The 23,599-nt window shown below is 42.6% G+C and overlaps 1 protein-coding gene across 3 annotated transcripts in view; it reads right to left on the reverse strand.

Moving 5' to 3' along the window:
* RARG (retinoic acid receptor gamma) overlaps window positions 1-23,599 on the reverse strand; it is a 127,269-nt gene that overhangs the window by 54,719 nt on the left and 48,951 nt on the right. Inside the window, exon 3 of one of the 3 annotated variants that reach the window (XM_018556230.1) lies at window positions 10-29. The exons of the other annotated variants lie outside the window; for them this stretch is intronic. Within the exon in view, the coding sequence (XP_018411732.1) occupies window positions 10-29 (20 nt within the window). The remainder of the gene's footprint in view (window positions 1-9; window positions 30-23,599) is intronic. 3 annotated transcript variants of the gene reach the window in all.

The following is a 23,599-nucleotide window of genomic DNA, read 5'->3' on the forward strand; positions in this document are numbered from 1 at the left end:
CAGTATTACCTCTTCTTTCCCCCCCTCCCCTATCCCCCCCCCCCTTTCCTTTATGTTTCTTTCTTCCTGTTTGTCCTGTACTCCTGGACTTACCCACTTACCCTTATCTGATTTGGTGAGCTCTGTCAGAGAGGGGATTACCCCTCACTTTGGAGAGATTTATTCTCGCTTCCTGTTGTATATCTAGAACAGGAAGTGAAGGAAGGTCTCCCTAATAGGGCACAGATAGTTTAAAAAAAAAAAAGAACAACCTGGGTTTTACCATACCCTACTCTATCCAAAACTTTAAAAAAAAGGTTGGATTTAGATACACTTTAAATCAGCCTTTCTCGACCAAGGTGTCATTGCACATTGGTGTGCCTTCTGGCCTCCTCCGGGGTGCTTCAAAATTTTGTGGTAGTGGTACTGTGATGTGAAGGTGGAATCCAGACTGAGGTCAAGGGGGCTCCTGATGTAAAGGGGGAACACTGATTTGAAAGAGGGGCTTCTGATGTGAAATGGGAGCTCCTGATGTAAAGGGGGGGGGGGGGCTACTGATGCAAAGGGTAACTCTGATGTGGAGGGGGGAGAAATCTTGACTTGAAGGGAGGCACTTAGATGTGAAAGGGGGAAACCCACTTTATTGTGTGTTCTTGCATGAGGTCCCCCTTAAAATCTATGAAATTTTAGATTTGGGTACCTTGAGATTTTGCATACTTTTAAAGGGTGCCATAACAAAAGAAACACTGCTATAAATCACACTGGGTTGGGGCCATTATGAATGGAGACACACTGTAAATCAAAGTATGTGGTGCTATATAAATACAGGCAAAGAATAAAAGAAAATGAAATAGTTCCCAGAAAATGACTGTCTAATACCAGCGTGCAGTTGCAGGCAGTATTTAGGTTTAGCAGGGAGTGTGGATTCTTCATCTTTAGTTAGAAGGATGCAATTTCCACATGAGACAAAATGGCACAATTGGAATATGGAGATGAGTGTGAATGTGATGGTAATGGTAAAAGCAGCAAATAAAAGACTCTACCATTACCCAGTGGTCATCACTGAGCATATGCTCATTGCTGACACACGAACAGTATGAGCTCACACCGGGGTGCACGGCAGAAGCTTCATTCTCACAAATGCAGTCGCCTGGGAAAGGCTCCTCTAGACACATTTTTTTCCCCTGAAAGGAGCCTGCCGGTATAAAATCGACATGCAGTTCACACAATGCATACTGCGCTACAGGTTTTCTAGACCACCTCTGCTTGGTAAGCTCCCTCTCCCACTTAAGAGTGAGTTCTTTCACATGTTTTTCAGGCTTTAGTGTTCTTGCTTAAGCCAATGGAGAGTTAGTTACTAGGAGGGAGAGATAGATGTTAGGCACTAAATTGCACGACTAATGCGAGTTACGTGTGTTTCTAAAGTGCTCCCATTGAAGTCTATAGAGCCAAAAATGTGCAACTATGCCAGAAAAAAAGCTTGTGTATTTTTGTAGTGACAACCAAGACACCGCTCAGCTGTGAACGTGCACCATTGAAAATAATGGGATTCAACTTCATGTTGAGTGTTGTGCTTTAAACTACTCAGGGGAGCTAAGTGGCTTAAAATTTCCGCATGCTATACGTAAATCGCCCATATTTGCTGCAGTGTCAAATGTGCCTCATCCGTATCTTTTTCCAGGGGTTCAGTGCAGCGGAGCCCAGGATTGAAGGTGAGGGTGTAGGGGGGGCCCTGCGGGAGGGGCGTGCGCAGGGCAGCACGTACATGTGATCGGACGGATATAGAGCCACCGATCGCTTGTATGTGAAACAGCTGGTAACGGCTGTTTGCATTGGACAGTTTTTTTCTGCCCGTGCGCGCAGAAAAAAAAAGTGAGAGCTTGCTGTCCGTTCATTTTTTTACAACGAGCGGATGGCAAGCAGTTAAAATAACAACAAACACACCATTAGAAATGTTTAGTAATGACAATCTACAAACACATACTTCTAGATAATTGCCGGTTTTGTATTCTTTGCACACCTTGTTTCTCTTTTCTTTCCCAGTCTTCTTACAGTGACCATGTTTACTAAGGGCAGATTACAAGCTCTCCTATTAGTTCCTGGATTTTTGTCACATGTGACTAGACATGTGACCATGCACATCATCTCAGGGGAGGAAAATGCCTTTCCCTGAGATCTCATGAGATTACAGATGAGATTTCCCAGCAATGCTGATGACAAGACAATCCCAGTGTGCATTGCTTTGCCAAACTGAAATCATTTTGCCCTTTCAAAGCAGGAAGTAAATACTCTGCAAGTGTAAGTATTTCAAAATCACAGCATTTTACACCTGACATGTCTATGTTATTATTAATAATCATCACACATAGAGGGATGCATTGGTAGAATTAGATTTTCTAAATGAAGAGGTCCACTTTAAGTTAGCCAAAAATCACTTAAACTGTAAACTTTCTGCTATAAACAATATTTTAATTTGTATTCCAGTTTATTTGCTTTCCTTTCACAGGGACTGATGCAAAAAGGAAAAAAATAACTTGACAAATCATTTTTTTAAATGCAGACATAACTTTTTAATTACAGTAGTAAGAATATGGACATAGCAAATGTGTAACAAAAATAATTAAATAAAACACACAGAAGTGCACTATGGAGCACAGGTAGACTGCAGTACTGTTGTAAGATGGACAAGATGAAATAAATTACAGGGAATCTGCACTAGGAGACATTTGTATGCTGCCATGGATGACCTGGCACTTACCAAGAACAAGCAAGTAGCAAGTGATCTCTGGGCACCTGTTCTGCATACTTGTTCTGAGTATTGCAGTTATGGATCTGCAAGACAGCCCGGCAACTAGCATTTTCATAAGAAGAGATCAGCAAAGGTAGCCTCTATATTTCTCTGCATACAAGTTTTGTTTAAACTTCACATGCCATGAGAGAACCATGGAAACCGCAATAGTTGACCTCCTAATAAAAATGCCAGTTGCCTGGTTGTGTCTGATATCAATAGCCAAAGACCCAGCAAAAGCATGCAGCAAATAAAAGAGAGAGATTGAATTATTCATTGGGAGGGGGGGATTAACTCTGGCCCTCCAGATGTGCTTTAACTACAAATGCCTACATGTCTCTGGGAGTCGTGCCTGTAACTGTCAGTCTTGTAATGCCTCATGGGACTTGTAGTTCCACAATAGCTGGAGGGACCGAGTTGCCCACACCTGTTAAAAACTGTACCGATTAATAGTGGACAATGTCTTAAATGACCTAGCTGGCTGGCTAGCTTTAGACTATCTTTGTTTGTGTTTTAGCGCAGTGCGTTAAATCTTTGGTACAGTTTCCAACAAAGAACATCTTCCATAGGGATGAATGGTAAAACATTCACAACCGCGCCTCGTGAAAAACCACACAGACACGAATGTAACTGCATTGTTTGCATAAATGTTATTGTCTAATATAATTTTTTTCAATGTTTACACAAGACATACAGGCAATATTTTAGGCGATATTTCAGTGTAATAAGCTATGCAAGAGATGGTAGCATTCACTCAACTGTGCATGAGAAAGCCAAGTAGCACTGGATGACCGATAATGACTGGCGCTAGCTCATAAGACTGAGTGGAGCCAATCAGGATCATCGGTGGCACATTGCAAACACAGTGGGGGACATGCACAGGCATAAAAGGGTGTAAAAAGTTATAAAGACAATTGTGACACTACAGTAATTGCACCTGTTAGATAACTTCCTCCGGTGGCTTTGAAAAGAACAAAAAGGCTGCGATTAATTGCATTACAAGGTCAGTTCTAGTACAAAAATCCAGTAAAACACAAAGTGATCCTAAAATGGCTGCTAGACAAGACAATTTTCTCTGCAGTAAGACGCAAGATCAGATATATGTCACTCAAACAATCATCTATCACTTGACATAAACAGCAATCTTTTCTGCTGAAAAGAAGGACATTTTGTCACAGGGCAGATATCAGATCGCATCTTGTTTTTTACTGTATATTTACTAGCTAACAACCTTCAAGTGAAGGAATCTGTTTGGCAAGTCAGCAAAGTGTTGTCTATACATAGCCTCAGTCACCCGTATCTCCAAGTACAGAGAATTTCCAGGGGCTGGTATTTTTTTCCAAGATCTTTTGACACATGTTTGACGTTTGGATAGCTTTACATGTCATTTTAATGTGACACTACATTCAGGAATAAAATCTTAAAAATGCCTTCAAGTATCTGAACTATTAACAATACTGGATCTGATTTGTGTATCACTCGGCTGTGGATCTTCATCTCTGAATTGGTGCTTACACTGCCCTTCCTTCTGGAGGGTGGCTACTTTGTTCCCCATGGTCCCTGTGTGTGATGTAAAGTAGTCACCGCTCCAAGTTCACTCCTGTGATGGACTACAATCTCAATACAAATTAGTAAACTAAACATGAGATTGTAGTCCATCACAGGAGTGAACTTGGAGCGATGGCTACTTTACATCACACACAGGGATCATGGAGAACAAAAGTAGCCACCTCCAGAAGGAAGGACAGTGTCAGCACCAATTCAGAGATGATTTGAGGATCTACAACTGAGTCATACTAAAAATAGGATACATTTAGGGTACTTGAATGCTTTTTAATATTTAACTTCTGGGTTTAGCGTCACTTTAAATGAAGGTGTCCACACACACAAATGACATCCAATGGGTAAGGTCTCCACTAGTTTCCATCACAACTGGGCAAAGTAAGGCTATCGTAATGAAGCACTGTAGAGGTTTTGAAGTCTTTTTTTATCACATTTGTTAAAATGGTCAGTCGACTTTAAACTGATAGTCCAACATTGGATCCAATTTAAAGAAATCCTTGATGCTGATCAACTCATAAAGGGTACGTACAACGCAGACACAGTAATGCTGGCTGTACATGCTAAGAATCTATTGGGACTTAACAAAATTAATCCCGATCAAAACGTGTATCTGATTGGATGCAAGCACGGTTCGGCCATTAAATTTCCGCACTGGCCTCATTGACGAAAGTCGAAATTGTCGAGCGGCAGAAGGGTACTGACAGGGCCACTTTCGGCCAATTCAGCAAGTTGTTGTTAGCAGCAGGATTGCAAGTGTGCCATGGCTCTAAAGGAGGAGAAAGCTCTTTTAGGTTTGTCTGTTCATGTTGAATCATAAATCATCTACAGAGGATTTCTTTTTTTGCAATTGTGCACATGAAGAATTGAAGTGAAAAGTGTTTCACTTGGCCCCCAAAAAATGTACATTCTACTCCTTTAGTGAATCAACTATCAGTGTTAGGAAGATTGACCTTTTTCATAATAGAAGTAAATGACTGTATGTAAAACTCATAATGATATCACTTTACTCAAATGTGAGGATGAATAGTATTACCATTCTATATGACTTGTTCTGCCAGCTAGCTCTGTAAACACTTTTTGACATAGTGCCTCAATATATCATGTGTACATGTTGAATTACATGAAAACTTTTTTTCCATTAACACAAGTGTAAGTAGACGCTCAGCGCTCAGTGACATTGCACAGAGTGTGTTAAACGATCACAGACTGGAAATATAATGTTGACACTCCATGGGAAAATCTATGTTTGAAGCAAAGCAAGGCCTCCATGTACTGAATACTATGGGGTCTATTTATAAAAATAATTGTCCAGAAAAAACTGCATGTACATTCAATCTGTGTGGATTGACCAGCATTTGCGTATTAGTTTTAGGGATATTTCTCACAATGTAAAAATGTGTGGCTGTTGTGGGAATGGGACAAAATCAAATGTTCTTAAGGGTCTTTTCTGAACTGGTTGAATGTTCCTGGGCTATTGTTTTAGGTTATTTTCTCTTCTGCTTGAATGTTCACTATATTACCAAAAATATTGGGACGCCTGCCTTTACATGCACATGAACTTTAATGGCATCCCAGTCTTAGTCCGTAGGGTTCAATATTGAGTTGGCCCACCCTTTGCCGCTATAACAGGTTCAACTCTTCTGGTAAGGCGTCCACAAGGTTTAGGAGTGTGTCTATGGGAATGTTTTAGCATTCTTCCAGAAGCGCATTTGTGAGGTCAGGTACGGATGTTGGACGAGAAGGCCTGGCTCGCAGTCTCCGCTCTAATTCATCCCAAAGGTGTTCTATGGGGTTGAGGTGCAGGCCAGTCAAGTTCCTCCACCCCAAACGCGCTCATCCATGTCTTTATGGACCTTGCTTTGTGCACTGGTGCGCAGTCATGTTGGAACAGGAAGGGGCCATCCCCAAACTGTTGCCACAAAGTTGGGAGTATGAAATTGTCCAAAATGTCTTGGTATGCTGATGCCTTAAGAGTTCCCTTCACTGGAACTAATGGGCCAAGCCCAACCCCTGAAAAACAACTCCACACCATAATCCCCCTCCACCAAACTTTACACTTGGCACAATGCAGTCAGGCAAGTACCGTTCTCCTGTCAACCACCAAACCCAGACACGTCCATCGGATTGCCAGACAGAGAAGCGTGAGTCGTCACTCCAGAGAACACGTCTCCACTTCTCTAGAGTCCAGTGGTAGCATGCTTTACACCACTGCATCCGACGCTTTGTATTCCACTTGATGATGTAAGGCTTGGGTGCAGCTGCTCGGCCATGGAAACCCATGCCATGAAGCTCTCTACGCACTGTTGTTGTGCCAATCTGAAGGCCACACGAAGTTTGGAGGTCTGTAGCTATTGACTCTGCAGACAGTTGGCGACTTCTGCGCACTGTGCGCTTCACCATGCGCTGACCCTGCTCTGTCATTTTACGTGGCCTACCACTTCATGGCTGAGTTGCTGTTGATCCCAGGTGCTTCCACTTTGTTATAATACCCATAACAGTTGACTGTGAAATGTTTAGTAGCAAGGAAATTTCACGGAACACCTGAATCCAATGATTTGGAGGGGTGTCCCAATACTTTTGGCAATATAGTGTACTTAGGCTATTGGTTTAGGCTATTTTCTCATCTGGTTGAATGTTCTTAGGCTATCGTTTTAGGCTATTTTGTCTTTTGATCCCATGCTTCATTCACATGCATGTGCACAGCCATACAGTGTGCATATCTGAGACCTGCGCCCGGAAGGAACAGGTGTTGTGTGTAGCAGCGTGCAGCTACCTGTATATCTCTATGACGGGACGCAGTTGCACAAGTCTGGTTCTTTGTGTCATAGAGATGTACAGGTGGCTACCCGCAGCACCTGTCCCTCCAGGACACAGGTCTCTGTACAGCTGTGCACGGCCTTGTGAATGAGGCCTAAATATCAGAAGATAAAGGTATTATTTCTATATTTTTTAAAACTGACTCCTTTGCTACCTTGCTGAGAGTATGCTCATGTACTTTTTATTCGTATTTGCTGTACAGATGCTAGAAAAACACTACAAAAAGCTTAAAGCAATACACAGGATAGTAATAATTACAAATAAAGTGATGCTTCCACTTGGTATGCTGATATAGCCTCCAGTGTGTTAGCTCTGGTTAAATCCTCATATACAGCAAGAGTGGAGAAATGAGAGGGGAGAAGAAAAGGAAAAAAATCATGATTTTAATTAAGGTGTGGTAGATATCTTCCTTTTCTTAAAATATGTTAAGTGAGTACTGTGCTATATCAGAACCAATAAGTAGGACAGTTATACGTAGTGATGCTCCTTCTTCCATCCATGTAAGTAGCATAAAGCTTGTACAAAACAATGGCGAAGGTAAGTGGCCCATTCACATCAGAACACTTTCCTATGAATTTTTGTCTCGAGGAAACATATCTCAACTGCAGCCCTTTGCTGGTTGAGGCAACACACACCTTTCAAGGGGAGTACAAAGGTTGGCTTACAAGCTGCTGCATGCAGTTGTTTAGGTGTTTCAAATGCCCCACAGGATCGGCAGTAAATCTGCCTTTGGAAACCACCCACAGTTTTTTTCTATTCCATAGTAAATAAATCGAGAGTCAATATTTTTTTAATGAGATGCGGTTACAGTTTTTCTATACACCTGTATTAAAAGAAGTATAAATATAAAGAGATACCACTAAAGTAGGCTTACCATGTTTCCTTGAGCCAAAAACGGGAGATTGGGATGGCAAAAACGGGACAGTTTGAATATTCTGTTTTCATGGAAAAGTAGAAGATAACAAATGTTTTATGACAATATAGTAGATGTGATATTCAATACACTGTCACCGTTCTGGAATTCAGAGAGTTAATATATGTGAATTGGCCTACTTTGGAAATATTACATGCATACGTCGCCCTTGCATTATTTCTGCACCTTTCCCCCTTCCTATACTGCCTCACATCCTTCCATTGTGTCAGTCTGAGGAGCAGAGAACTATGCCATTAACCTTGAGATTTCTTAACACTCTGGAGCACTGCCCTACTGAGATAAAAGCTCTGCTGTTGATCATATAAAATGGCTACCTAAAATCTCCGCCGGCCCTTATTCTTTATCCACAGCAGCACAGACCGGGAGGAAGTTCCATGTAGGCACAGAGGGCGTTCTGTGTGCCTATGCGTAACTTCCTCCCAGTCAGTGCTGCCGTGGAGGAAGAATAAGCTCTCGCGGAGACTTCTTAGGAGTGCACTCTGTGCGCCTCCATAATGAGACTGGCTGGCTGCACTGATGTAGAAGTTAGGGCCGGTCGTAGTTGCGATCGTCTTAACAATTATATCAATACAGCCGACCGGTCTCATTAAGGAGGTCCACAGACTCAGAGCGCATTCCCAAGAAGGAAAATTAGATAAAATTGATTTTTTTAAAAGAAACGACGGGACGGGTGAAAAATTAGGAAATAAAGGTACTGTCCCGTTTAATACAGGACATATGGTCAGCCTACACTAAAGTCTCCATTGTTTCTAGTTACTATTTAAACAATTCTTTAGATACCACCTAATAACTTAATAATCTCTGTTCACATTCCTTTCCTGAAGAGATGTTGTAGTTTACTTTAAGACCCCATTCACACTAAGCTACATCCAAAAAAGCTTGATTTTGAGCTCAGCGACATTGAGCTAGATTGAACTACATTGAGCTACAGTGCACATTTTGTCGTGCTACGTAGCGCGACTTTTCACAGGGACTTCATAGCTGCTACATTGGGCTGTAACCAATCAAAAGTGGTCTTGATGTGACATAATTCCTTCCTTCTTATATTTCTGTGCAAAAGTGACACTTCTGTAGCGCGACAATGTCGCTACACTATTAAAGTCTATTGGGCCAAATCGCACAAAATCCGCCGAAAAATAGGTCATGTTCGAACTACAAGCTTGAGCGACAAGCTACAAGCAACATTGAGCTGTGAGATGTGAACAGCTCAATTGAAATGCATTGGACAAGCTACATTGAGCGACATTGAGCTGATATTTGAGCGATTTTGAAGCTGAAATCGCGCAACAAATCGCTCAGTGTGAATGGGGTTTAAAAGAGCCATCCTATCATCTACCTCATGTATATGATTATTAGATTAAAAGAACCAGTTTGCCAAAAAGCAATATTTTCTGGAACTACCCATGAAAACTATCTTCCACAATTTGGAGTGTGCTGGTTCTGTTCTCTGAAATCTGGAGGTTTTTGGGTTCTGTTCCCTGCACTATGGAGGGTGCCATTCTCTGCACTGTGGAGTATGCTGATTCTGTTCTCTGCAATTTGGAGGTTTTATGCTTCTGTTCTCTGCACCATGGAGGGTTCTAGTCTCTGCACGGCAGTGTGCTCGTTCTGTTCTGTGCAATTTGAAGTTTTTTTTGTTCTGTTCTTTGCACTGTGGAAGGTTCTGGTCTCTGCACTGTGGAGGGATCTGGTTCTGTTCTCTGCATTGTGAAGAGTTTTGGTTCTGCATTCTGCACTGCGGAGGGTTCTAGTTGGTATTTGCACTGTTGGATCTGGATTTGTTCTCTACACTGTGGGGGTTCTGTTCTATGCACAATAGATGATCCTTCTCCTGGACTCTGCATTGTGGAAGGTTCTGGTTCTGCACTGTCGTGAGTTCTGGTTCCGTTCTTTGCAATGTGTAGGGTTCTGTTCTGAGCACTGTTATCTGTCGTGTGGATGGTCCTTGTTCTGTTCTTTGCACTGTAGAGGGTTTTGATCTCTGCACTGTGGATGGTTCTGGTTCTGGTCTCTGCATTTTGGAAGGTTCTGTTCTTTGCAATTTGGAGGGTTCTGTTCTCTGCTCTGTGGAAGGTTCTGGTCTCTGCACTTTGGAATGATCTGTTCCCTGCACTGTGAATGGTCCTTGTTCCATTCTTTGCACTGTGGATGGCTCTGGTTCTGCTCTCTTCAGTGTGGATGGTCAGCTAGCGTAGACTTGCACTTTCTCAGTAGCTGGAGATATACAGGTTGACCATGAGCTTACCAGCAATGCGGAAAATGTATGAGGTTGAAATACCAATAAAATGACTGCTGATTGTTTGCTATAGATCAATGCAGTGTTATCCAATGTGTGTGTAGGTGTGTCACTGGTGGGTATTCAGCTACAGTGTGGGTGGCACACCTCTTCAAGAATAAAAAGCAAATTGGGCAGAAATTACAGTGCCATCAGGTTTTTTGTTGTTGTTGCTATCTTTGTAGTTTAAACCTGTATGGTACCACCTGCCAAACATTGAGAATAAAACCACAAAACTGAAGTTTCTGCTGGGATCCAGCAGCCTTATTAAAGAAAGTGGGTCCTGCCGTAAAGATATGGCTGTCTCCGTGTAGTTAGGTAGTACATACTGTAAAGACTCCTTGTACATAATGTCATGAGGGCACAGCGTAGGCTCTAATGATGACAAATGATGACCGACTAGGAAACACTTCATTAATGGTCTTTGTCTCATCAAGTATCAGTTTTCACACATTCTATGTATTGTAAAACTGGCCATCTGAGTACTTTAACCCGGACAGTGAGATGCACGTGGAGTCCAAAACCTTAGGCTGTGCAGTGTGCACCTTTGGTCTACGCAGTCCTCTGCCTTCCCCTAAACTTTCTTAGCCTGAACTTAGCAGCGGCCCCCATAAACAGGAGCTTAGAGTAAGATGAAAAAAAAGAGGTACATATCATGTTTCATGCGAGCACTGGAAAGAGTAAAATATGTTTCTTAAGTACTACTGTATGTAGTAGATTTCATCATCTTGATACAAATCTACAGCCTTGAGGCCGTATTTCTTTTTTCTTGTTGCAGCAGATGTGCTAAGTGGCGATAAAAGTTGAAGTGTAAAAAAAGCTCTCGCAGCAAGTGTCCGCATATACGTATACAGAAATATGTACGCGTGTAAAGTTTATTCCTAGATACGTCTGTTTTGCATGTATTGTGTGTATTGGCTTTTGGTCCTTATTCTAACCTTTTACTGCTCTGCTGACATTTGGGGGGGAAAGAAACTCGGCAAATGTACGCTCACACCTACGGTGCCTACTTCTTTCGCTCTCTGTCAATCCATTCCGGCCTTTCTGGCTCCTTTTCTCCCCTTAGGTCAGGATGTAGTGGTACATTCCTGTGGCGTGAAACTCTGCATTCTCCTTTCAATATGAGTCGCCTGTGAGAGGGAATCCATCTCCCCCTCCTTTCCTCTCTCTCTCCCCTCCCTGTCAGTAAGATGCAGGCAGCCAGCTCTGTATGAACCCTGCCAGAACCCCCTTTGGGTGCAGTAACCTCCATGTGACCCAGCCCTGTGTCAGTCCTTCCTTCTCTGCCTGCTACACGATTTTCCAAGGCATTGATACTATTACACGCCTGCCCTCTCTCTCTCTCCCTCTCCTGGTCCCTATTACTTTCTCCTCTGGTTCACCCTTTCTTCATCCCATCTCCTCCTTTCCGTGTTCTCCCCTCCTCCATTGCCTGGTTTTATTTCTCTTGGTGCCTTCTCCATATTTTTCCATCTCGGAATAGCTTCTTTTTTTTTTTTTTTTAACGCTTTTATTTTCCTTACTCATGAACCGTTTTTCCCTTATTCTGCAGTTACACCATTATATCTTTTTCTCCTTATACTTTTCCTGTTCTCTGCAATGCTGAAACTCCTTTGAAGCAGACCTTCCACTGTAAAATAAAAGTTTGCAGCATTCTAATCCTCCTTCTCCATTTAAAAAAAAAAAGTTAAAATTACTTGTTTGTTTTTTTCTGCTGGCCCTGCCCCTGCCACCATTCTTCCCGTTGATTCTCCACCGGCAGCCTCTTGGGCCACCAATGTCACATCAGGAGACTGTAGGGGGAGAATCCTTTCCATTCATGTAAACCAACCCAATGCTAGGTTTTGCTCAGGTGCACAGAGAGATCTGGTGCTGTTTGGTAAACATATTGTTCTATGAATGGTGGAAATGAATGCCTCCTGTGATATGTGACATTGGTATTCCAGGATATAAAACTATCCTCCATTCATAGAACAATATGTAAACAGACATGGCCCCAGATCTCCATCATCACAAATGAGCAAACCGTGGGGGGCTCGGTAGTGGTGGCTGGAGGAGCCAGGATCAGACAGCCAGTTCTCCATGCTGTAAAGAAGGAAGATGGCGGGGGCGTGGCCTGAGCATGGCTGAGTGAGGACGTGCTTTCCCGGAGCTCTGCACAGTCTCCTCTCCCACACGTTGCCAAGCAGACTGCATCTGCCCCTGACACCGCTCGGCGGACACAGCTGGCCTCGTTGGCACCTAACATACAGCGGGCAGATCGTGAGCTATCCCCGATCCAGACCCCTAGATTGCCACAGGCTGAATCCCCCACGAGATCGGGACTGTCGGCCATTTCCGGGTCCAGTGGTGCAGATGAGGACAACTCATGGCGGTCCATTCTTCCCCAGCTTACCACGAAATCTGATTTAGAGGACATGGCGACCAAGATAGTGCAAGCACTGAAGTCTGAGGTACACGAAATTAAACAACAGGTTGTTTCCTTGGATGGCAGAGTCACCTCTGTGGAGGCCTCCACCTCTGATCTGGGGACACGGGTAGCCGCCCTAGAAACTGCCCACCTTGCCTCCCAACAGCGCATGACGTCCATGTTTTTGCTGCAAGATGATGCAGAAAACCGAAATCGGCGCAACAATATCAGGCTCAAGGGCATCCCCGAGGCGACCATGGGCCCTGAATTGCACACTACTGTCTCGGCCATATTGAATCTCTACCTTGACAAACCCCCCGGCGAGCATATGGAGCTGGACCGTGTGCACAGAGTCCAATCGTTTAAGCCGCCGACTTCAGATACACCCAGGGACGTACTCTGCAGAGTACACTTCTTTGCCGTCAAGGAGGAGATCATGAGGAAGGCCTGGATCAAAGGTCCCCTGGACTTTGACGGTGCTAATATTAAGGTGATGCCGGACCTCTCCCGCCACACGTTGAGGATGCGCAGAATGCTGAAGCCACTTCTGGATGGGCTCCGCACGGCAGGCGCTACATATCGCTGGGGGCACCCTTTTCATGTTCTCATACAACATCGGGAGCGTACCTTTGCCCTTCATTAAGGAAGATGGCAGTGTGGGATGGGACATGTGGGACATGTATAATATCTATAATTGGGGAAAAAAATATTTTCACGTGGGCGGGTGAAGTTCCTCTTTAACATTTTAATAAATACATAACATGTGACATAACTGTCATTGTTAACTTTCTCCCATCATTAGAGTTGCCCATAAACCGCTCTGTTCCTGGATTCCCAGCTGTATGTGTCTGTCTTCAATGTTCCTCAGTCTATCTATCCAATCTGTTTTCTCACCTTCTCTCTTAAGTCCATGTGTTTTGTTCTCTCTTCCCACCCAATGTGCACATTATTTTCCACATCCCATATTCCACAGCAAGAAAACATGATATAGATTTAGGTTCGACCACCAAGGTTGTATTCTTCATTTGGATCTAAAACCTAGTATAGAAAATATTTTGTTCACATAAAGTGATGCTGTCATGAGAAAAGTATGGGGGCTACCATTGCTCACCATCTTTGCTTGGCTGTGTATAGTGTCATGCATGGACAAGGAACATGCATGCATGCAGTAAATGAGTGTCAGAAAAGTGTCAACACCCCTTGGTTCTATACTTGCTCCAAGTCTCAGGAAGCATTAAAGCTATTGCATCAACATGATGACCAGGCAACTAGCATTTAAAGAAGGAATGGTTGGCAATGGCAGCCTCCGTGATTCTCTGAATACAGGTTTCTTTTAAACCAAATCTAATGCCAAAACATTTTTTCATTTTTGGATGTAGTATAGAAGTATGAGAGTATGAAAAGGTTACCACCCCTGTGCACTATTAAGATAATTTTACTTCACTTCCTATCTTAAAGCTGGCTATACACGCTCAGTTGATCGAAGGAGCTGGTTGGAAAATTTTCAGCTAACAGATGCTAGCAGCCAGTGGCCGCTGTCGGAATACAAATGACAGTGGGGAATTCGTCCATCAACGCTCATAAGTGTTGATGGAGGATTCTGTTCTATGTGTTTTCATTCAGCCTGCGGGTTCAACGAAAAAAATAGAACCGTGTATACCCGGCGTAAAAAAGCACAACAGGAAGTGAGAGGAAACCTCTCCAAAATAAGGAACATCTTAGACTGCTGTCAGTGAAACAAATGTCCATTGCAATACATTCCTTCTATTCCTTGTCTGGTGACAACTCAACATGTTAGATTTCACTCACATTCAGTCCCAGTGTCAATGGTTACCAGGACAATTAGAGAGAGTGAATCTCCCAATGGGGACTCTGACAGCAACGGTAACCTGACAGATCTATTCTGTCCAAAGAAAATGGCTTTAGACACTTTACATTCCACATAGATGCTTTATAACTCTTGTACACTTCCCACTCTTGTACACTTTTTATGTAGACAGGTCAGCTTTCACACATATAAAAGAAGACACATCAAAGTGTGCAGCAGTCTAGATCACTTTCTGAAACTGTGGTCCACATTGGTGGTTCGCAGGCATGTGCCAGGTTGTCCGGAACCATCGCCTTACACTCTGCTGTAGGATAAAGGAGTAAAACAGAGGTGAGAAGCAGTAAAGAACAGAGCCTACAAAACCTGAAAGTGACAACAATGTGTCAAGTTAGTGATAAAAGGGCAGAAAAAGACCACAACTAAGTGTGACATCTACCTTTAGGCGATCATTTTTACAGAGTAAGAAGTGAAGATAAGTGAAAAGTGGTCCATAGACCATAGAAATTTGAGTGCCACTGGACATCTTATGTCTATGGCTTTGTTCACATCTGCACGTTTAAGGTGCATTGTGGGTTCAGTGCATTGGAAACATGTCCTGCTTGCTTCATTTTTGATGTGGCTGCTAGCAAAACAAACATTTACATAATTTAATGGTAACAAATACATAAAAGGCACAACAAACCCCACACCTAAAATGCACAGACATGAAGAGAATATAATCTAAAAAAAGTCTTAATTCACACCTGTATGTGTTTCATGCTGTGTAGTTGCAGTGCGGTGTGTTTTACATGCCTTTTGCACACTTTGGTGGGATAGAAAGTGCAAAAGCAATATAATTGGTTTTAATGCAGAGGTGTGGATGCAGCATAAACATTCCCGATAGATGGGGAGAAATTAATATGCTGATCAAATGTTTGCACAGGTTTTTTTTTTATTTATATATATCAATATACTAAAATGACAGCAGTCCATTTTTATTGTCAGTCACCCACATAAAAAGCAAGGCATAAATTAATGTTCTCCTCCCAAAGGCTGGGTATACATAGTTAGAATTCATATAAATGTTTCTATAAAATATCTCTTCAGAACTTTCGATAATGCTATCAGAGACCAGACGAATGTCGTTAAAAACTTAATTTGATCTTAACATTCAATTTTTGAATAAATGGAATCTCCCAAAGGAAAACCACATTCACTGTAAGAATTTTATTCATTCGAGAAAGATTTTGCATCCTACACCTTTGATTTTTTTTTTCTCTCACTATTATTATTATACAGGATTTATATAGCGCCAACAGGTTGCGCAGCGCTTTACAATATAAGGAAGACATTACTATTACAATACAATCACAATACAATTCAAGACAAGATGGAAAGGAGGGCATTGCCAATGAGGACTTACAATATAAAGGGTTGGGGAAGTCACTACAGCCAAAAAAAAATTTCTGGTATGATCGAAATTCTAAAAGTGAATATGGTTTTCGTTTAATCAACTCCATTGATTTCCAAAATCAAATGTTAAAGCAAACGAAATTTCGAATGACAATCATCAAGTCTCTGATGGCATTATTGAATGTTCTGAGATTTTTCTTATAAACATTTGTATGAATATCTACCAGTGTATGGTCTTCTTTTCTCATCCAGCTGCTGATCTTTAGCAATGCTAGTGCATGATCATCATTAATTCTCATCATGCAACTAATGCTAGTGCATGGTCATCAATCATCCTCATCATGCAACTAACCCTGGAACAGTAACAAGCAATTTTCAAATGCGATTGTGTTTTTATCAACTGCACCAATGTGTTTTAGCGATATTGGTGCTGAACCTGCAGGTAGTCTCACTGCAAAATGCTTCTTACTAAACCCCACCATCAGTCTTGAGAGAAAGGGCAGGGGCATTTCCCAATCGTGCGGCAGCGTGACTGACAATTGCTGATGAAGCATATCATTTCAGTGCAATATGTTCAGACTTGCCTGTATTCTTGATCTAGATAATCAAGAAGCTGTTATGTTAGGTCTAAATTTTAATTCTGTAAATTTTTAAAGGAAACAATTAGTAAAGTACAGAGGCTGCCACTACTGACAAGCCTGGCTATCTCTGGCTTCAATGCTTTCTGAATCATTGACCTGGAACAAGAATTTAGATCAGGAGTTTGAACTCCTAGTCCAAAACAGTGACTATAAAAATCTGAAGCCACTGATTCCACTTGGCAACATTGGCAACTAGCATTTTTTAGGAGAGCTCAGCGATGGCAGCCCCCATACTTCTTCTGCACAGGGGGTACAAGTTTCCTTTAAGAAGACATGATCCTAGAATCTTGGAAGGGGAAGATTCTGTCTTGTCAGTCTTCCTGTCTTTCAATCGAGTGAAGATCGCTGTGGGGAGTCTCATAGAGTGTGAAAGGGCTGATAAGAGGACTGTACATATTCAGCTGCATAATAACTGTACAGGCGATGCAAAGAACGTTTGCTGTTACATACACAGGCACTATTCTTGACTTACCTAGATCCACCCTTCCACAGCTCTGTGCAAATAATACATAGGAGTAGAGTCCTGAGCAAACAAACTTACAATCTGAATATACATTTTCACATTCCAACAGTTTAAAATGTATCTTTAGGACTAGCTTAAAGTGACACTAAACTAAGGAGTAACATTTTAAAAATGCATTTAAGTACCCTACCTATTAACAATACTGTACCTTATTTGTGTATCACTCAGCTGTAGATCCTCAAATCATCTCTGAATTCATGCAAACACTGTCCCAAGAGGATGGCTACTTTTGTTCCCCATGGTCCCTGTGTGTGTTGTAAAGTAGTCACCGCTCCAAGCTCACTCCCGTGATGGACTACAATCTCAGGTTTAGTTTACTAATTTGTATGGAGATTGTAGTCCATAACGAGCGTGAGCTTGGAGTGGTGACTACTTTACAACACACACAGGGAGCATGGGGAACAAAAGTAGCCACCCTACAGAAAGAAGGACAGTGTCAGCACCAATTCAGAAATGATTTGAGAATCTACAGTTAAGTGATGCACACATAAGGTACCATTTTGTTAATAGGTAAGGTATTTGAGTGCATTTGTAAAATGTACCTTCTGAGTTTAGTGTCACTTTAACATGATGGTGCACAATATGCAGAAATTAAGTGTTGCTAAACTACAACTCCAGGTTCAGGAGCAATGTCTGTGCTATATAGAGCGTTTAAAATACAGAACAGGGTAAATTAAATTATAGTAACCAGTTGTAATATTAATTTTCCTGATGAAGGAGACGTATGCCCCAGTAAGAGGCCTTTCTAATCATTCCAGCTCAATAAGTGTGCAGCAACTGGTGTTAAAAGGAAGACAAATTTGCCAATGCAGGTTATTCAAATAGCGTAAACACCCACAAAAGCAGAAGTTGGTATTTCTATCAGTGGTTCTACGCCCAGGGCTTGCCGCGCCCCTGCTAGTTCCAGTTACTGTCTCTGGTCACACACATGGAACCAGTTATAGTCTGGAGATGACTTTTTGGCACCTTGGGGTGAAATCTGTAAAAAAAATCATTAGCATCTGGAAGGCGTTTTGAATTTGATGTGTCGTGACAATCTGCAAAGGGGGAAGTATAGTTAATGCTTCTAATAAAGTTTGTCAAGCAGGGCAAGTGTGATTTTATAGCCAGTTACAGTGCTAAATAAAGACAGAGCAAAAAAAATCAAAAAAATCTTGTGTAAGTCATTATTGCACGGATCTATAAAATGTGCCTTTTTATCTTACACACGCTTTATATAATGGCAGATAGTTCTTTTTTAGCGTTCTTCCCCTTCCTGCTGAGTATATGAAAGACACTATGCAAGTAATGTTACAAACAAATACTTAGCAGTGCACATATGGAGAACACCCACAGATTAATGTGAAAACAAACACCCTGTCATTTCAGGTTAAGCACAAAGTAACTGGCAGGGATGAACGGGTTAAGGGCTGCCAAAAGGTCGAGGGTACCCTGGAGCAGCTGAGCCTGCTAATTGGAAGCAGAAGGGGCTGCAAGAAAGGACCATACTATGTGTGAAGGTAGCAAGGATCTGCAGTCCTCTGATTCTGACACCCGTGCCTTTATGGACACATCTAGACATTCCCTCACTCCCTGGTCCCACATCTGGGAAGACGTCACATCCTGTTAGCGAGACTCAGACACTGCTAAGAAATGCCCTGTAGCTCTGCCTCCCAGACTGAAACTGAAGATCAAGAACAAAAAATGAACTGTTAAAGACATGTTAGCTCAAATAACTATTTATAAAATCTCTTGGCAAGACAAGAGGGCTGAACAATGAGGGCACAACGTATATTCCGCAGACCCCAGCCTAAGGTATCCCCCCTACCCTTCGTAACAGAAAATCGCTGAAATAAGCCAAGTATCCGTTTTAAATACAGAGCTGGAGATCAAGATATTTGACTCCAATAACAGCAGAAGCTTAGCTGAGTCCCACAAATGCAAGCTCTAGAACAGAATGTGAACAGGCCGTCTGCTGACACACCCTGCTCAGAGCGAGAAAGAACATTCTGGCTTCCTGTACTGAACAAATCCAGGTTGGACTAGGACCACAGCACAGTGGCAGTCTCTTACTGTTGTTAATGACTAGCTGTTATTCCCCAATTGGGATGAACGATTATGATATTTCAAGTAGACATAAACCCTAACCGGTTGACATTAAGTTTGCTAAAATCTCCTCCAGCCTCTTTAACCCTGTTCTTATCTACAAACACCGGCTGCAGAATTTTCTGGACATCATTACTCTGGACCTCCTTCTTGACAGTGACAACAGAGGACCATGTCTGCATGACCGTGTCAGTTAGTGATAAACCTGGGCTTGGTGTGACCCAGTAAGGGGTAGTTGTTACCCCTGCTCCTTCACCAAATATAGTAAAATTTGAAATAAACACACAACACCATAAAAAGTCCTTTATTTGAAAAAAAAAAAAAACCCCAACAGTGTTTGACAAGTCTTCTATTTTAAAAAAATTATCCCCTCCCCCCCATAAAATACATCCATCGATCAATCTATCCGTCCATCGATGTAATCCAAATGTCAATCACGTCATCCAGTGATGTAGATCCACGTCAATCACGATGGACGACGGCTGCTGACTCGCAGAAAGAAAAAATACCTGACGCCCGCTGTCACGACTGAACCCAACAAACTCTTGTTGCAAAATGACAGTCACATTGCTTGCTTTATTGGGAATTTTATGGCCAAACATAGATTTGCATTAACCTTTGAAACCCTTTAAGTCATTAAGATAATGAAAAAAGTTTCAAGTTAATGCTTTTTGGTAGTTCTTAAAACAACCCGTAGACTTAAGATGATCATCATCTCTCAATTTGTAAATTTAACAGGATCATGTGACAATTGGGATGTCTATGAGTAGCAACACTTCAGCAGACACCTTGGGCACTGTCACCTTGGAGAAGTGGATATTTCCAGCCAAAAGCCTATTCTCCTAATAAGAACTCTGGTCCAACAAAACCACATATCATTGGAAGACACTATCATGCATATGCTTGTGCTTCCTGAGTGGGTAAGACCTTCTTTTATAGTTCTCGGTACATTAAAAAATGTATTTCCTGAGAAGTACAGAACCGTGTTTTGTTCTTTCAAAGGACTGTGCTTACAATAACAAATCAGTAGAACATTCTAAACCAGCCGGTTGACTTGCTCACATGTAAACACACACTGGTGTCCAGGCACTGGGAATGCTGCATGCAGTGAAGCCTCCTTTGTTGTTTGCCTGATCTCTGTTTCTCATCTTTATACTTTATACTTTTATCTGAAATGTGTATTTTTAAACTATTTTCTATATAACTATTTGAACTTGCAGTACTGAAACAAGGTCATCCAGCGCCCGTGGCAAAGATGCCAAACTGTGCCCGCCAGAGGTTAGGAGAGAGGTGGTATGAGGGAAAGGGGGGAGTATGAGGTGGCAGGTAGGTACTGGGGGGCGAGGTGCATGACACAAAGGCAGTGTAATGAAATAGGAGCAGGGGGAGATGCATTGGATGAAAGTTCTGACCAGGGAGGTGAGGTTGGTGGAAGGCGCTGTCCTGGGGTGGGGAGTTATGTGGGTACAATGAAGGTAGAAGGGGGGGGGAGGGTAAGTCGGAGGTGCTGTGACCTCGGAGGTACAGTAGGTGGCAGGAAAGAACAGTGACCATCCCACAGCCCTCTGCCTGCAGTGATATGACCCCCTGCACCATGGTTGAAGAGTAGGATACGAGTTTTATGTATTTGCAGCTGTTTCATTTCTGAAGCTAATGACACTGTGCAGCAACCTACCTGAATAAAGGTGTGCTGACATAATTCAAGAGCTGTCAGCACTCTTCCGTCAGGTAGCCTGCTAACAGTCGGTTCCAGCAACTAAACATTGTCAAATTAATTGAACTGCTGTCTGACACTTCGGCAGTACATTGTAGGGAGGGATTTTACTCCACGGAGCAGGCAGCTTGCTGTGGGACTGAGGCAAACTCTGGCGCTGGTCCAGACTGGCTAGCGACACTGAACAAAACTGTAAGGTGCAGTGGAGGCTTTGCTGGCAATAAGCTCTGTGAGGAGCAGGGTCAGCAGCGTCGGATTGGTGGGGAGGTGTACTGATTGTGAGCTTACCTTCTGCTGCTAGTAAAGTACAAGTATGTGATGAGGAGGGTGTAGCTCACCATGTGACATGCCTCCTCACACATGACAATACTGAGCCAGGGCAGCTGTCCCTTCTGCCTCCCCCTTATTCCGACTCTGGGAACTTGTGTTTTTGCAGGGCTTTCAACATGTAGAAATGTGCATGTCAAGAGAAGAGATGGTAACATTTCCACCTTCCTGATGTCCTCTGTTAATGCTCTATAGAATTTTAAAAAACATCTCTATTATTCAGCTGTGTTGCTGTTGGAGAGTTAACTTCACTTCCCGTCTGGTAAAAAGGCTGTCCCCGGGACAGTGTGTAAGGAGAAATCTCTTCAACAGAGGCCCAGATAGCAGAAAAACCTGACAGGGGTTCTAACCCTTCCTGGCTTTATCCAAAACAAAACAAAAATATTTTGGCTATGGATACACTGAAGTTCTAAGAAATCAAATCAAAGAGATGGAACATTCATCAGCTCCCATTTGTTCTGTAAGCCAATATGTACACATATTTCTTGGACTATAGATCACTGCTCTCATAGCTCTGTGTTGTTTGATAGCCATATAAATTGTTAAATGTCTGAAAGTATTTTTCCTCTGGTTTAAATTTCCTTTGCTTTGAAATTATGAAGAATTGTTTTAGATTTCCTGATTGAAAAATCAGAATAACTATGAAAACTTCTGTGAGGCCAACAGAGTATGAATGTGCAGTGGACCGTGTTAGTAAACCAAAAAGTCTATCGTGTATTGGGAAATATGTTCCAAGAAGCGTAGCACATAAAAAAGATTCAAAAGATATGATCATCCAATGAGTATATTTGTTACTTCTGAAAACAATCCGACATTTCAAGCAAGTGTAGATGTTATCAGTTTTTCATCACTAGTGTGGTCTAGATCACACTATAGAGCAGAGATTGCTATTATTTCATAGCCTTAAGGTGCCCATACACTGGCCGAATTTCAGCCATTTTTTTAAAGGAACCAGACGAAATTCGGACAGTGTGTGCTGCTGTTGGCACCCTTTCGGCCGGCATCCCTCGATCAGCTGATAGAAGGTGCATGCTGGAAAATCTTTGTACGATCAGAGCCTGCAGGCCAAATAGCTGACCACTCTAGTCGGGAGTTCTGACAGGGCCGGCAGCTGCTGTCAGAATACAGTGTAAACAGCGGGGATTCCTCGATCGACGCTCTGTTAGTTTTGATGGAGGAATTGGAAAGAAAAAAAAGCAGTGTATGGCGACCTTTTTATCTCTGCACGGTAAGCAATGAAGTAAATATCTATGACTGGCCACACCCAACCAAGTAAAAACAAGCAATACAAGCATTTGAAACATCTCTTGTGATAGGCCATGCGCTTCTGAACATCAGAAGTAATTCCTATTGACTGAAGCCAATTGTTCTTTTTCTATGGAGAAACTAATACAGCTTTCACAGAGGTGAGCAGATAGCTCCCCATGACGGACAAGTGGAGACATCACTGTTTATCTTCCTAAAGGTGCCCATACACATTACGACCATCGCAAGACTTTTGTCTTGCGATGGTCGTATGCTTATTGAAAGCTCGTACGATCTGCCCACCTTGGACGGGCAGATCGTACTTGCGATCATCGAAAGCCCGCCCCTCTGAGGGGCGGGCTTCCGATGACCGCAATGCAGAACGGGCAGTGTGCGCATGCGCACACCGGCCCGTTCCGCAGCTATCGGACGAGCAGGCTAGAAACCCGCCGACAATCGTACGATTCTTGGCGGGTTTTCGAGCATGTTGGTTCGACAAAAGACGTGCGACCGTACAGTAGAAATGGTCGCACGTCTTCGTTCACACTGCTCGATTCTCGTACGATCGCGGGATTTCGCATGATTCTCGTACGAGAATCGAGCAGTGTATGGGCACCTTAAGACAGTACTTTGGGCTTTATTGGTAGATGAGTTAAGGATCATCCTCAAAGGATAGTTAGAAAACCTCCTGTGTGATGTTGAGAGCCTCCATCTACTTGCTATGTTTGATAGCTCTCTGTTTAATTGCAGCAATGACCCACACAATATTTAAAATGAGCAAAATTGCTTGCTTATTCATAGCAGCCAAAGTGAGTGAGCAGTTTGGCATTGGGCAGGACTGCTTTATTGCCTTATTAGTGGGCGTTACTAACACTGTTATTTTACTCGGGGGCACTATTGCCAATAAGGCCTAGTTCTCCCAATACTGTATGTTTTAGCGACAACTCACAATGACTCATGGTATGGTCTAAATTTGTTTATGTAAGAGCACATATTAGCTATACAAGCTAGACAATTCCAACACAGCCATTTGAACCCCCCCCCCCCCCCCCCCCCCCTCCCTCGAAACGCAACAACA

This window comes from Nanorana parkeri, unplaced genomic scaffold (genome assembly GCF_000935625.1).
Source record: "Nanorana parkeri isolate BGI_ZX_2015 unplaced genomic scaffold, ASM93562v1 scaffold228, whole genome shotgun sequence".
NCBI lineage: Eukaryota > Metazoa > Chordata > Amphibia > Anura > Dicroglossidae > Nanorana > Nanorana parkeri.